The sequence below is a fragment of the Bos indicus genome, chromosome 18, assembly GCF_029378745.1.
Source record: "Bos indicus isolate NIAB-ARS_2022 breed Sahiwal x Tharparkar chromosome 18, NIAB-ARS_B.indTharparkar_mat_pri_1.0, whole genome shotgun sequence".
In the NCBI taxonomy this organism is placed as follows: Eukaryota; Metazoa; Chordata; class Mammalia; order Artiodactyla; family Bovidae; genus Bos; species Bos indicus.
This window is the reverse complement of record NC_091777.1, coordinates 25,165,603-25,181,563: the sequence shown is the minus strand read 5'-3', so window position 1 is coordinate 25,181,563 and position 15,961 is coordinate 25,165,603. Positions and strand designations below refer to the sequence as shown.

At 41.6% G+C, this 15,961-nt stretch overlaps 1 protein-coding gene across 1 annotated transcript in view; it reads right to left on the bottom strand.

The window, feature by feature from the left end:
• The window catches only part of CES5A (carboxylesterase 5A), a 271,038-nt gene that overhangs the window by 96,724 nt on the left and 158,353 nt on the right, over positions 1 to 15,961 (bottom strand). The window contains exon 2 of the mRNA XM_070770595.1: positions 6,214 to 6,344. Coding sequence (XP_070626696.1) covers positions 6,214 to 6,218 — 5 coding nt within the window. The 5' untranslated portion in view covers positions 6,219 to 6,344. The remainder of the gene's footprint in view (positions 1 to 6,213; positions 6,345 to 15,961) is intronic.

Here is a 15,961-nt window from a genome sequence, read left to right as displayed (position 1 = left end):
GTCCCTGGTGGTTCAGTAATTAAGAATCCACCTGTCAGTGCAGGGGACACAGGTTTGATTCCTGGTCTGGGAAGATTCCACCTGCCATGGGGCACATAGCCCCATGCACCACAACTACTGAAGCCTGTGCACCTAGAACCCGTGCTCCACAGTAAGAGAAGCCACTGCGATGAGAAGTCTGCACGTTGCCAACTAGAGAGAAGTCCCTGCTAGCCACCAGAGAAAGCCCACACAAAGACCCAGAGCAGTCAAAAATAAATAAATAAACTTTTAAAAAAGAACTAGATTTGGGATTAATGTATTAGTACTGTTTATCTAATTCATTAATTTCTGTTTTTATCATTAGTACTATTTCTGATAGCTTTCAATTTATTTTTGTATGCTTTTTATAACTTTTTGAGCACAGTGCTTAAATTTGTTTTTTATTCTCTCTTTTGTTATTTGACTATGATTTTCCTGTCTACATTGATTTAGCTGTGTATTCATTTCCTAGGGCTGCCGTTAAAAACTACTGTACTCTGGGTGGCTTAGACGATAGAAATACATTGCCTCACAGTTCTGCAGGCAAGACATCAAAGATCAAGTTGTTGGTAGGGTTAGTTTCTTCTAAAGCTATAAAACAGAGGGGTTCTATGCCTCTCCCCTGGCTTCTGGCAGTCTGTTGGCAATCTTTGGTGTTCCTTGGCTGGTAGAAGCAGCACCCCAATCTCTGCCTTCATCTTCACACAGTGTTCTCCCTGTGTGTCTTTGTGAACAAGTTCCCCTTTTCATCAGGACGATAGTCATATTGATTTAGGGCCCACCCCAATGGCCTCATTTTAACTTAATTATCTCTGTAAAGACCCCATCTCCCTAAAAGGTGACATTCTGAGGTACTGGGAGTTAGAACTTCCACATATGATTAGAGGGTGGGACACCATTCAACCCATAACAGGCTGTGTCCACAAAACTGCATAAAGAGTACCTTCATTATTGTTGTTGCCTAAGACAGTCTTCCATTTCTGTTTTTTATTTCCCTCTTTGAGAGTTTAAGAGAGCCTTTAAAAAATTTCCACATTGAAGGAACTTTCTCCTTTCTATTTTGTTATCAGTGTTTAGTGAATTGTATAATATATAATTTAGTAGTTACAAAATGTTATCCAAACTGCATCTAACTTTGAGAATTTATTGAAGATTTATTTATGGGTCAATGTACAATTGGTTTCTATGAAAATTCTCACAGCTTTTGGGGAAAAACAAAATGTTTATTCTTTGGTTACGTGGTTTAATTAGTTCTATCTCATTAGTTACTTAAATATTCTTATCTTTATTTATTTTTGTCTTCTTGATCTATTCTTACAGAGGGAATTATATTCCTCTTCTACTTATATATGTCTGCCTATTTCTTGCATCTCTTGTAACTTTTGCTTTATAAATGTGAAAACTATATTATTTGGTGAGTTGATATTTACAAATGTTGTCTTAGTCAAACTCATAAAATCAGAGTAGATTGGTTTGTTACCAGGCACTGGGGGGTGGGGAAAATAGAAAGGGCAAAGGTAGAAATTTTTTTGCTATAAAATGAGTAAGTTCTGGAGTTCTCATATACAGCATGGTGACTATAGTTAAAATATTATATTGTATACTTGAAATTTGCTAAGACAGTAGATATTAAAAGTTCTCAGTGCAAAAAAGTAACTATGTGAGTTGACATGTGTTAAGCAACATTATTGCAATAAAAATTTCACTTTATATATATACATATATAATCATGCTGTATACCCTAAAATTATACAATGTCATTTGTCAACTGTATTTCAGTAAAGTTGGAAGAAAATATTGTCTTTATTGAATTATACTCCTTAGATTACAATATATTTTTCTTTTTCATTTAATGATCTTTGTACTGAATGTCACCTTATCTGTCCTGTAGTTGTTCAGTCACTAAGCTGTGTTCAACTCTTTGCAACCCAGTGGACTGCAGCACACAGGCTTCCCTGTCCTTCACCATCTCCAGAAATTTGCTCAGATTCATGTCCTTTGAGTCAGTGATGTTATCTAACATCTCATCCTCTGCTGCCCTCTTCTCTTTTTGCCTTGAATCTTTCCAGCATCGGGAACTTTTCCAGTGAGTTGGCTCTTCACATCAAATGGCCAAAATATTGGAGCTTCAGCTTCAGCATCAGTCCTTCCAATGAATATTCAGAGTTGATCTCCTTTAGAATTGACTGATTTGATCTCCTTGCTGTCCAAGGGATTCTCAAGCATCTTCTCCAGCACCACAATTCGAAAGAATCAATTCTTCAGCACTTAGTCTTCTTTATGGTTCAATTCTCACATCTGTACATGACTACTAAAAAAAACCATAGCTTTGACTGTATGGATATTTGTCGGCAAAGTGATGTCTCTGCTTTTTAATACGTTGTCTAGGTTTGTCATAGTTTTCCATCCAAGGAGTAAGCATCTTTTAATTTAATGGCTGCAGTCATCATCTGCAGTGATTTTGGAGCCCAAGAAAATAAAATCTGCCACTGCTTCCACTTTTTCCCATCTATGAAGTGATGGGACCAGATGCCATGATCTTAGTTTTTTTAATGTTGAGTTTTAAGCCAGATTTTTCACTCGCCTCTTTCATCCCCATCAAGAAACTCTAGTTCCTCTTCACTTTCTGCCATTAGAGTGGTATCATCTGCATATCTGAGGTTACTGATATTTTTCCCAGCAACCTTGATTCCAGCTTGTGATTCATCCAGCTCATTATTTCACATGATGTATTCTGCATATAAGTTAAATAAACAGGGTGACAATATATAGCCTTATCATACTCCTTTCCCAGTTTTGAACCAGTCAGTTGTTCCATGTCTGCTTTTGATGGTGCAGACAGGTTTCTCAGGAGACAGGTAAGGTAGTCTGGTATTCCCATCTCTTTAAGAATTTTCCACAGTTTGTTGTGATTCACACAGTCAAAAGCTTAAGCATAGTCAATGAAGCAGAAGTAGATGTTTTTCTGGAATTCCCTTGCTTTCTCTATGATCCAACAAATTTTGGCAATTTGATCTCTGGTTCCTTTGCCTTTTCTAAACCCAGCCTGTATATCTGGAAGTTCTCAGTTCATGTACTGTTGCAGCCTAGCCTGAAGGATTTTGAGCATAACCTCACTAGCCTGGGAAATGAGCACAATTGTACAGTAGTTTGAACATTCTTTGGGATTGGAATGAAAACTACCTTTTCCAGTCCTGTGGCCATTGCTGAATTTTCCAGATTTCTGACATATTAGCATTTTAATAGCATAATCTTTTAGGATTTGAAATAGCTCAGCTGGAATTTTATCACCTGCACTAGTCTTGTGTGATGTTTCATAAGGCCCACTTGACTTCAGACTCCAGGATGTCAGGCTCCGGGTGAGTGACTACACCACTGTGGTTATCTAGGTCATTAGTATAGTGTTTTTGTGTAGTTCTTCTGTGTATTCTTGCCACTTCTTTTTAATCTCTTCTGCTTCTGTTAGGTCCTTACCATTTCTGTCCTTTATCATGCCCATGTTTGCATGAAATGTTCCCTTGATATCTTCAATCAAGGAGAGATCTTGAAGAGATTCTTGAAGAGATCTCTAGTCTTTCCCATTCTATTGTTTTCCTCTGCTTCTTTGCACTGTTCACTTAAGAAGGCCTTCTTATCTCTCCTTGCTGTTCTCTGGAACTCTGCATTCAGTTGGGTATATCTGTCCTGAACTCCATCTTATCTGATATTGAGATAACTACCTTTGCTTTCTTTGTGTCTATATTTCCCTGGTGCATATTTGTTTTTCTGTGGTTTTGTTTTAGATGTATTTCTTACATATAACATAGGGTTGGGTTTGCTTTGTGATTCATTCTGAAAATCATTTTATCGCAATAAAATTTACTCTAATAACAGGTCAAATATGCTTGGTCTTTGTTCTATCATATTAATTTTGCTATGTTGTGATTGAATAGCTCTAGTTTTTAAAAATCTTTCATTATGTACTCTATAGTTATTTTGTGTCTTGTTATTCTGATATTTAGAAAGATTTGTATTTTTGTTCTAACAGTCGCCTTTACAAGTATCAGTTCAGTTGTTCAGTCATGTCCGACTCTGCGACCCCATGGACTGCAGCACGCCAGGCTTCCCTGTCCATCACCAATTCCCGGAGCTTGCTCAAACTCATGTCCATCGAGTCGGTGAAGCCATGCAACCATTTCATCCTCTGTGGTCCCCTTCTCCTCCTGCCTTCAATCTTTCCCAGCATTGGGGTCTTCTCCAGTTAGTCAGTTCTTTGCATCAGGTGGCCAAAATATTGGAGTTTCAGCTGCAGCATCAGTCCTTCCAAAGTATAGTCAGGACTGATTTCCTTTAGGATTGACTGGTTGGATCTCCTTGCAGTCCAAGGGACTCTCAAGAGTCTTCTCCAATACCACAAGTATAGTATCATTTTAATGCCCTTAGCTCTCTATCCCCTTAGTTAGTTCTTTACCACAAGCAATAATGGAATGATTGTATTTCCTTTCCTTCCCTTGTCATATTTCTTAGTTTTCCTACATAGCTCATAGATGAGGCCACCAGTGATAATCAATAAACATTGATTAACTGCTACACTTTTCTAAAAACAAAACCCAAAAAAAACACACACTCAATGTCTAGAAAAAAATCTTCTCTGTAGTCCTCTGCCTGAATATCTTATACTGGCTTGTCTAGAACCAGCCACCAGTCCTGTTTGAAACCATTTTCCCTGGACCTAAAGACAGGAATCTGGACCTTGGAAAGTGAGAATTGCTGTATGTAGGAGCACCTGCCACACCCATGTTCTCCTCTTTGATCCAGCTCCTGATTTCTCCATTGCCCAAGCTTTGGGCAATCAGAGCAGCAGAAAAACGAGCAATCAGTGGGAATAACCAAGACTGGATCTCAAAACTGTTCCAGGGAGCTGGCCTCACCAAGTACAAAGGCTACAAGATTGAAAGGACTAGAGGTACAAGTCAGGAAACAGAAGTACATTTTAGAGACACACCTGATTACCAGAATGAGTCCGCGAAGAATAAATGCTGGAGAGGGTGCAGAGAAAAGGGAACCCCTCTACACTGGTGGTGGGAATGTAAATTGGTACAACGACAACCACTACGGAGAACAGTATTGCTACTGCTAAGTCACTTCAGTCGTGTCCGACTCTGTGCGACCCCGTAGACGGCAGCCCACCAGGCTCCCCCGTCCCTGGGATTCTCCAGGCAAGAACACTGGAGTGGGTTGCCATTTCCTTCTCCAATGCATGGAAGTGAAAAGTGAAAGGGAAGTTGCTCAGTTGTGTCCGACCCTCAGCGACCCCTTGGACTGTAGCCTTCCAGGCTCCTCCATCCATGGGATTTTCCAGGCAAGAGTACTGGAGTGGGGTGCCATTGCCTTCTCCGATGGAGAACAGTATGGAGGTTCCTTAAAAAACTAAAAACAGAGTTGAAAATATGATCCAACAATCCCACTCTTGGGCATACATCTGGAGAAAACCGTAATTTGAAAACATACATGTACCCCAACGTTCACAGTAGCACTATTTACAATAGCCAAGATATGGAAGCAACCTAAACGTCTGTTGACAGAGGAATGGATAAAGAATATGTGGTACAGATATATAATAGAGTACTACTCAGTCATAAAAAGGAATAAAATAATGCCATTTGCAGCAACATGGATGGATCTATAAATAGAAGTTACTGTATTAATGAAGTCACACAGAAAAAGACTAATATCATAAGATATCACTTATATGTCAAATCTAATAAAATATGATACAAATGAACTTATTTACAAAACAGAAAAAGACTTACACACTTTGAAAACAAACTTACGGTTACCAAAGTGGAAAGGTGGAGGGGAGGGATAAATAAGGAGTTTGGGATTAACATAAACACACTACTGTATAGCACAGGAAACTCAATATTCTGTAATGATCTAAATGAGAAAAGAGTTTGAAAAAGAGTGGACATATGTGTACATATATATATATAACTGAATCATTTTGTTGTACACCTGAAACTAACACAACATTATGAATCAAATACACTCCAATATAAAATAAAAATTAAAAAAGAATGAGCCCAAAGGCCTACATGACCTACTGCACCTGCCTTACCTACCTGTAGGGTGACCACTGGTCTTGATGAACAGTTTTGCTTTGTGCCTGTTGAGCCAAAGGATTTCAGTTTGGATAACAAATTATAGACTCACCTCATCCCAAAACCATGTGTTTGATTGACAAAGGTGCCAGGTAGTCTTGGTCTTCGTTTTCGTCATAACTGGAAAGCATACATGATCTGCCAGTGACTAGCTGTCTTTCTGGCTAAGTTAAGTGTCCTAATCTGTAAAATAGACAAAAAGAGAGTGAGTTTTTTGAGCTCAAAAGTCTCTTTTGTTAGTACATCAGAAGTGTAGTTTTACACAGCTTCATCATTTTTTTCATTAAGATCAAATTATTTCGGTCATGGCTATTTTAAGAGTCAGAATCAAAATGGACAAAAAAGTAATCAGTTGTGTGATTATATGCAGACAACAAGCACCATTATTACTTCAAGAGGCTTTCTGGCACTTTCCTTTAGAAAAAAAGAAAGAGAATTAAACATTCTATTGATTTTTAGAGTTAGGTTCATAGAAAGGTCTTTTCTACCAACGCAGTGATGTGTACAAGGTATGCGGTATCCCTGAGGACAGCAGGTCCTGCTTGACAGGAACTAGGATTTGAGAGGGATGGTTCATGTGCTCACAAAAATCTCCAGCATAAGAGTTTCAGGCAAAAGCCAATATGTGGGAGGCTCTGAGGGCCTTAATTAAAAGGTCAATCAATTTTTTCCAAGGTGATTTTATAGTGTGCATTAAAAGGATTCATGATTTGTTCTCTCCGTTTGGGTGGAGTTCAGACCTACTGGAGCACATGGTCCTGTGTCTAAGGAACAACAAGTAACAACAGATACTCATTAGACAAAGTTGCATCAACCTGACAGACATCGCAGTCCAGCCCCTCTTCCAACTTCTTTTAGAATCTATCTTTAAGGGGAAAAGTCTCTCAATAAGACTCAGAGCTTTAGACTTTCCTGTTTGGGAAAATTTTTCAAAGTATCTCAGTATACATCCCTTCTCTCGAACGAGTTGGTCATTTGCCTAGTTCTTCTCTAGATGCTGCCACCCTTCCAGACCAAGAGGCAGCAAACTTTTTCTGTAAAGGGCCAGGTAGCAAATATTTCAGGTTTAGCAAGCCATATGATCTCTGTAGTACCTGTTCAACTCTGCAGTTGGAGCCATAGATAATATCTAAACAAATGGGCATGGCTGTGTTTTAATATAATTGTATTTATGAACACTAAACCGGAATTTGAATTTCTTATAACTTTTATGAGTCATGAAATGTTATTGTTTTGATTTTCTTTCAACCATTTGACAATATAACAACTGCTGTTAGCGGCAGGTTGTACAAAAACGAGTGAACCAAACCGGGCCCATGGGCCATAGCTTGCCAACCTCTCTTCTATATCATGAACAACTTGAGGACAGGGACTCAATCATAATCATCTTACTATCTCCTAGGATTTCACTCAGTATCTGACACTTTTGAGGCATCCAAAATGGTGGAGGAAGAAGTGAGCAATGAGGACCATGAAAAAGACAGCAGATGCATCTATCACACTTCACATTGTTCTGTGTATGGGTATTGGAAGGGAGGATGTGTGAGAGCTAATAGTATCATTTTGGAGTCAGAAGGACCTGGGTTTTACTCACAGGTCCACCATTTTCTGGCTTGGGCCCAGGCAAGCAAGTGAACATCTGGATGCATTTTTTTTTTTTTTGTAAATAATAGAAAAACAACCAATGGTTGTTTGAATATAGCAGATATTCATTGTCTCGCTTATCAAGAAGCCTAGACATAGCGGTTCCAAGGCTTGTTTGGTGGCTTAACAATGTCACTAAGGTCACACAGTTTATATTTTGACAGCCTGAGCCATTGGCTTTTCATCTATATGTGTGTCATCTATGGTCACAAATGGCTATCCCAGTTTTCAGCATATTTGCATGTTCAAGCCAGGAATATGAGGACGGAGGAAGTGCCAGCTGAGTCTCCTCTTATCCTGCTATCAGGAGGCCACTGTCTTATCTAGAACATTCCAAGCAGGTATCATTTACATTCTCCATGTGCAGACCTGAGCTGTGTGGCAAAGGAGGTGAGCCTTTACTGCGGGAAGCAAGGGAAGATGGAATTGGGAATGGTTTGGGGAGACCCTTAACAGTGTCCATCTCACAGTCTGTTGTGAGGACAAATGAGGCGATGTGTGAGAAGCACTGGCACACGAGTACTCAGTCAACTGCGGCTACCGTTATCAGTAGGACTAACAATAGTTTCAAAATCCTAAATATAATCCCTACACTGTCAGTATGAAAACTGTAATTTCTCAGATGAAGTTAGAAAGCCTCCATACTCTCATTTCACTGTAATTACATATAGTTAAAATTAATGAATATTGAGTTGGAAGAGAGAGAATGTGTATGTGTGTGTTGGGTTATTGATTTATTTCATACTATATATGTACATGGAGCTATATATACACATATATGCACATTAAAATTAAATGAGAAAAACCTGGTGAGGCCAGGTATGCTCCACATCCTGCTTGTTAAATGAGATAACTCAGTCACTTTCTCCAGGCTTAAAATCTGAGTCATCCTTCCCTCTCTCTTTGCCTTCCCTGGCCAGTCAATAAGCCCTATAGATTTTTCACTACAATATGTCTCATATTTGTTCTCTATTTTCCAGAACCCAAGCACAACTTTTATCACCTCTTGTCCAGATGACTGCAATAGACTGCTAAGTATTCATCTGTCCCTAGTTGCTCTGTTTGCTACCAAACCAATCCACTCCCTCCTTCTTCCCAGAGTTATCTTCTGGAAGCAAAGCTCTGACCATGCCATTTTCTTGCTCAAAATCTTTCAGTGGTTTACCAATGCCTTCAAATTTCAAACTCCTCATGTTATTCAAAGTGTTCCTGACCTGTCCCCAACCTCCTTTCTTGTCCTCTCTTCTCCTCACTCACATGCACAGTACAGCTCACTTAGAACTTGCCTTCTGTTCTCTGAACCATCCTCTCCCCAACCCCCATGCATCGTTGCTCACACTGCTCCATCTCTGCTTTTCCAGATATGAGAATGATGGGTAGTTTCCATTTTAAGTTACAATGAAACTCTGCTTGTGGGTGACTACAAGAAATTTGGAATTTTATGGACCATAATTTGTGTAAAACTGTCTGATTAAATAGTCAATCATTGCTTCTGATGTTTTTCTAGTCCAGGGATAGTCAAATGTACTGACGATCTACAACTTAAAATTGAAATGCCTGATCCATCAAATGAGTTAGGAAGGAGACACCTGATTCAGGCCAGCAGGCTCAGCATCTGGACTTTGCAGGGAGCTGGTTGGAGCTCAGCTTGGTTCTCCCTTTATAGAGATATCGGAAGGCTTTTGTATGGCAGAGGGTTGGAGTGTTCTGTGCTGGTCCAGGCAGTGTAGTGGTAAAGAATCCTCCTGCCAATGCAGGAGACATAAGAGATGTGGGTTCAATCCCTGGGTCAGGAAGATCCTCTGGAGAAGCAAATGGCAACAGGCTCCAGTATTCTTGCCTGGAGAATCCCAGTGATCAGAGGAGCCTGGTGGTCTACAGCCGATGGGGTTGCAAAGAGTCGGCAAGTGCACCCAGTGACTAAGCAAGTGCACACACACACACACACACACAAATCAGGAAGGGAGCCACTGCATTTGGTGCCAGGTGCTGTGACGAATGTGCCATTCTGTTGTCTAGTTAACTCTCCCAACGGCTCTGTGAGGTAGGCATTCTTATTATCTGTTTTCTAGTGGAGATGAAAGATTCAAAGATGAGTAAATTCTTAAGGTCACAATGCTGGGGTGTAAAACCAAGTCTGTCTGACTCCAACATTTTCTGTACATTTTCTTGTGTATCCAAGATTACACAGCAGGTAAGTGACTAAATTCGGATCAGCTTCCATCAAGGATGCCACAGAATGCATTTGTACAGAGGACAAGAAACTGGGCCAGATGAACTTGGGAAATCTCTCCCAGTAAGGGGATTCTAAGAGTCTATGCTCATGGGATGGGCCATTAGAAGAGGACCCCTCCTCACTTCAGCTGTTGGAGGACTTTTCTTCATTCAGATCTGATATGAAATTCAAGCAGAAGAGCTCAGCCATCACCCTTCACATGACTTCAGTTTCAATGTATTTACTTTCAGCATCAACCTCACTCTCATATTTTATCATTTTGCTGTTCAGTCACTCAGCTGTGTCTGGCTCTTTTACAACTCCATGGACTGCAGCACGCCAGGCTTCCCTGTCTTTCACTATCTCTCAGAGTTTGTTCAAACTCATGTCTGTTGAGTCGATGATGCCATCCAGCCATCTCATCCTCTATCACCTCCTTCTCCTTCTGCTCTCAATCATTCCCAGCATCAAGGTCTTTTCCAATGAGCAATGCCACTCCCCATGATATATTGTTTCATGTTTGTATGATGACATGAAGTTGCTCAGTCATTTCCGACTCTTTGTGATCCAATAGACTGCAGCCTACCAGGCTCCTCCGTCCATGGAATTTTTCCAGGCAAGAGTACTGGAGTGGGTTGCCACTTCCTTCTCCAATGTTTGTATGACTAATCCTTAAAACCAGATCACAAAAACTAGACAGTAGCAATCAGTTCTTTTCCTCTTTGTGAGCAAGTGTAACTCCAGCTTTTCCTGTTTTACATAATTACTATCACATAATTTATTAGGCTAGAGATTGTCTGAAGTTTGGTTGATCTAGATTGGGTTCAATTAGGCTTGACTCCAGGCCATGAATTAGGTTCAGGTCTGTTTCATATAGTTCTCATTCCTCTGGGGCCAGCCTCTGGGGCATGTCTTCCTTATGGCAATGAGGAAGCACAAAGGAGGGTAAAAACCCAGTCACCCAAGACATTTCAAGCCTCTTCCTGAATCACATCCCCTCATTTCCCAGTGGCCAAAAAGTTATGTGGGGACTTCCCTGGTGGTCCAGTGGTTAAGAATACGCCCACCAGAGCAGGGGACAGGGGTTCCATCCCTTATCTGGGAAGATTCCACATGCCACAGGGCAACTAAATCTGTTTGCCACAACTACTGAAGCCCGTACACCTAGAGCTCATGCTCTGCAACATGAGAAGCCACTGCAGTGAGAAGCCCGGGCACTGCAACTAGAGAGAAGTCCCTCTTGCCACAACAAGGGAAAACCCACGAGCAGCAAGGAAAACCCAGTGCAGCCAAAAAATAAGTAACTAACTAAATAAATAAAAATTAAAAACTTGTCAATGTATACACACACATACGATATACATAGATATGTGTGTATATACACACACACATGTATGGGAATGTGTGTCTATATGTCCATGGGTACTTATATGTATATATGTACCCAAATTGGCACACAGCTGCTGTGGTCACTGCAGCCACAGACCACACTCTATCTCAAGCCACACTGACTGCCCAGGAGCTATGGGCTTCTTCACACTCTTACATGTTCTTTTTGGAAACAAATAAAGAGGTCATTCACAACCTGTGGTCGAATATGAGCCTCTCCTCTAGGCTGTCTCCCTTTACTTGACATCCAAGACCCCAGAATCAGCACCAGGAACATGGCCAGGGAATTCAGTCGTGCAGCTTCAGTCTTCAAACAGAAGAGACAGACTTTGGGGGTTTGATCCACCAGCCAAAAATATAAGACACAAAGGAGGGGGCATATCTTCAGCCATGATTCAGTAGCTGAACCCCTCAGCCCTTGAGCTGTCTGTTTTAACTACTGTTTACAATCTATTGTATCTCTCTGTTGTTTGGAGGGAAGGGTTGGGGTCTCAGTCAATCTCTCCCTCTTTCCCTCAACTTTTCTGACTACTTCCTGAGTGCAAAATGCCTACTCCCATACATGGCTTCAATTCTTAATCTTCTTTTTCATTTCCTCCCATTTCTTCCTGTCTCTACTTCTTTGTAATGGTAGCTACAAATACTTGTGGGAAGTGTCTTAATTTTTTAACACATTTGTAGTCAATTTCCCAGATTTGATGAGCATGCCACCCTGGAGCTCTCCAAGAAGCCAGGCCTCTCACCTTCCCCACCAGCCCTGGTCCTCAGGGGTTTAACATTGAATGGTTCTCTCATCACCTCGTCCCATAATTCACCAGTCTGATTTATTATACTTGGCTGAGGACTTAGAACCTACATTCAGAACAGGTTTCAGCTGTATACTTTGAAATTAATGCACATCTCTCATTCGGGGCTTCTTATTTCATGTGCATGTGTGCATGCTAAGTTGCTTCAGTCGTGTCCAACTCTTTACAACCCCATGGACTGTAGCTCGCCAGGCTCCTCTGTCCATGGGATTCCCCAGGTAAGAATACTGGAGTGGGTTGCCATGCCCTCCTCCAAGGGATCTTCCCGACCCAGGGATCAAGCCCTCATCTCTTATGTCTCCTGCTTTGGCAGCAGGTTCTTTACCATTCTCACCACCTGGGAAGCCTCCATTATTTCATGCATGGCACCAGAAATCAAACATCCTCTCTCCTGCTTGCTTTTGTGTGTGTGTTGGTGTATTCCTAACAAAAGTTTAAATTCCTAAAAATTTAATTATTCTAAAAAATCTTGGCTTTAGACAACTTCTGTAGCTAGTAGATTATGCCAATAAAAATTTACTATATACTTACTATGTGTAAGATGTTGGTCTGGAGCTGCTGCTGCTCCTGCTAAGTCACTTTAGTCATGTCCGACTTTGTGCGACCCCATAGACGGCAGCCCACCAGGCTCCCCCGTCCCTGGGATTCTCCAGGCAAGAACACTGGAGTGGGTTGCCATTTCCTTCTCCAATGAATGAAAGTGAAAAGTCAAAGTGAAGTTGCTCAGTCATGTCCGACTCTTCGCGACCCCATGGACTGCAGCCTACCAGGCTCCTCCGTCCATGGATTTTCTAGGCAAGAGTACTGGAGTGGGGTGCCATTGCCTTCTCCGTGGTCTGGAGCAGGTTGGGGCAAATTATAGTCCGTGGATTTTTGTAAATCAAGTTTTGCTGGGACACAGCCACATCCCTTTGCTTATGTATTGTCCACTGTGGCTTTCAAGCAAAATGCCAGAATTGAGCATTAGCAATAAAGATCATATGGTCTGCAAAGCCTAAAATATTTATTATCCAGTCATGATCTGGACACTGGACAGTTGGCTGCAAGCCATCTGAAGAATCTCATTGGTTCTCATGGCATTCACTGCAAACATTGCTGTTGCTGTTGTTTAGTGACTAAGTTGTGTCTGACTCTAGTGACTCCTGAATCTGGCAGCTCTCTTTGGACCTCTCTCCAAAGTTCCAGAGTTACATTTGCAACACTTTTCAGACAGCTCTACATGCCATCCCAATATTCTACTGACTCCTCAAGCCCAGTCTTCCCATATGAACCTCTCTTTTCATGGTGTCACCACCAACAGATCCTGGGTCTCGATCACCTGGGAGACACCCCTGGATCTTCCCTGTCCCTCAGCTGCACATGTAATCACCACTACTGCATTTATGTATCTCCAGATCTGTCCCCCTTACGTCATCCTTGCTGCCACACTCCCTTAGTCTCCCGCCTACACCAGAGCAGACGCTTCCCCTCTCCACCCCTGGGCTCACCTTAGACCCAAGGGTGAGGACTGACCAAACTGAGGCGCAAAAGAAGCACACGATACACAGCTTTTCATATGATTTGGGAGAACAACCCTTGTACTTTGAAAATAATAAGAGTCAACACTTACAGAGCACTTACTATGTTTCAGGTGCAGTTTTATGTAATTTGTGTTGTTCAACACTTTTGATCCTTATAACAGTTGTACGAGTTAGACACTCTTACTATAACATCACCAACTCAATGGATGTGAATTTGAGCAAACTCTGGGAGACAGAGCCCATGGGCCTGCAAAGAGTTGGACATGACTTAGCTACTGAACAACAAAAAACAACAACTTTCCCATACGCATTTGACAGATGGAGACATTGAGGCTTGATGACATTGAATAACTTGCATAAAGTCACAGGGACACAAGGAGAGAAGCCAAGATGCAAACCGAAAAAGAAGGGCTCCAGAGCTCATGCTCTTAACCACTGTGCTACACCACCTCTGCTGAGCCCAAAGCTTTATTTATTGTGCCAGGGTCACCAACATGGAACCACAAGTCAGTCTGGGTGACAGCTTCTTTACAGCCTGGATGACTCCTAAGAAAAATGTAGATTATTCTGACCCAAAGGACCTTATACTGGTACTCCAGGAGAGGGGCTGCCCAAACCCTAGGCCTCTCCTTCTGGTGTAGAAGTGGGGCCCAGGGGCTCAAGACAAAGATGAAACCCAGAAACCCCAGAGCTTCATTTATGAGAGAACAGCATTTCAGAATGTGGCTAGAATAGTTAGGACAATTATAACCCTTAAGCAGACTTTCTCCTGCATTTGTCTGCAATAAAATCCATTACCAAGTTGTCTTTCTGCTCCCTGATCTGTCACTCTTCAAGCTTTTATCATGAATAGCAACACTTAAATATTCAGCAAGTGCCCTGCAGAGCACTAAATACCAAAAGCACACATAAAGGTCATGGTCTCTGAGCCCTCCCTACTCCCGGGAATTTAACAGTTTAAGAGGCAAGACCCCAAAGCCGAACCTCATACGACGTGGCCTAAATATGTAGAAAGAAATTATTTCTTGCCACGTTTTTTTCAATTTTGACTTTCTTCTGTCTTTGTTGGGTACTGCCAAGAGGAAAAGGCAGGTAAAATGACATATTTAATTCATCTGAACAAAACATACTAAGAATCTACTCTGTCCAAAGCTTTGTGCTTGGTACAGAAAGTAACAGGAGTGCCAAATAATTCCTACCTTCAAGAAGTTTCTATTGAGCAGAGAGATCAGTTACATATCTACGTAAATAATAGTATCATATTATTGCCCCAAAAAGTATACACAAGGGAAATAATAATAAAAGCCACTCATTGAGTCCCCGCTATATGTCAGGAACTTTGTGTTCAGTGTTGCAAGCCTTCTGACAACTCAAAAGATCTTTACAACAGCTCTGCAAGGCTGGGATATTATTAGCCCCATTTTACAAATGAGGAAACTGAGGCTAAGAGAAGTTGAGTAGCCTGCCCTACAAGTGGAAGAGCTGGGATTTAGATCCAAGTCACTTGGACTCTGGGCTTCTCAGGTGGCACTAGTGGTAAAGAACCCACCAGCCAATGGAGGAGACATAAGAGATGTAGGTTCAATCCCTGGGTTGGGAAGATCCCCTGGAGGGCATGGCAGCCCACTCCAGTATTCCTGCCTGGAGAATCCCCATGGACAGAGGAGCCTGGCAGGCTACAATCCATAGGGTTGCACAGAGTCAGACACAACTGAAGCGACTTAGCACGCATGCACGTGCATTCAAACTCCAAAGCCCATAGTAGATACACTATCTGAGCTCCTTTTTGTCCCAGTGAATAGAACATTAATAATGATGAAATGGGCCAGTCAGTACATCCCAAGCAGAGGGAAGAGCCTGAGGGTGAGCTGGGGGCACAGAAGACTGTGAGGGGTGTGCCTGGGTAGAAGGGTGAGGGAACATGGTGGATGTAACTCATAAAGGCAGGTTGGGGTTTTGACTGGATATTATGGAGGGTCTATCGTTTGATGGCTGCTGGCCAACCAGAATGGTGGCTTCTCCAGAGGACATTGCATTTGGGACATAAAAACAGCCTCAGAAAGCTCTGACTTTTTCTGATTTTAAGCCAAATCATGTTCATCTCCCTCAGCACTGCTCCTATAACCTTTTTTTAGCACAACCACATCTTCAGCAATTTGGGGCCAAGCAAACATGGTCATTCAGGACGGGTCACTTGTCCTTGCAAGGGGCCTTCATGCTCTGGTG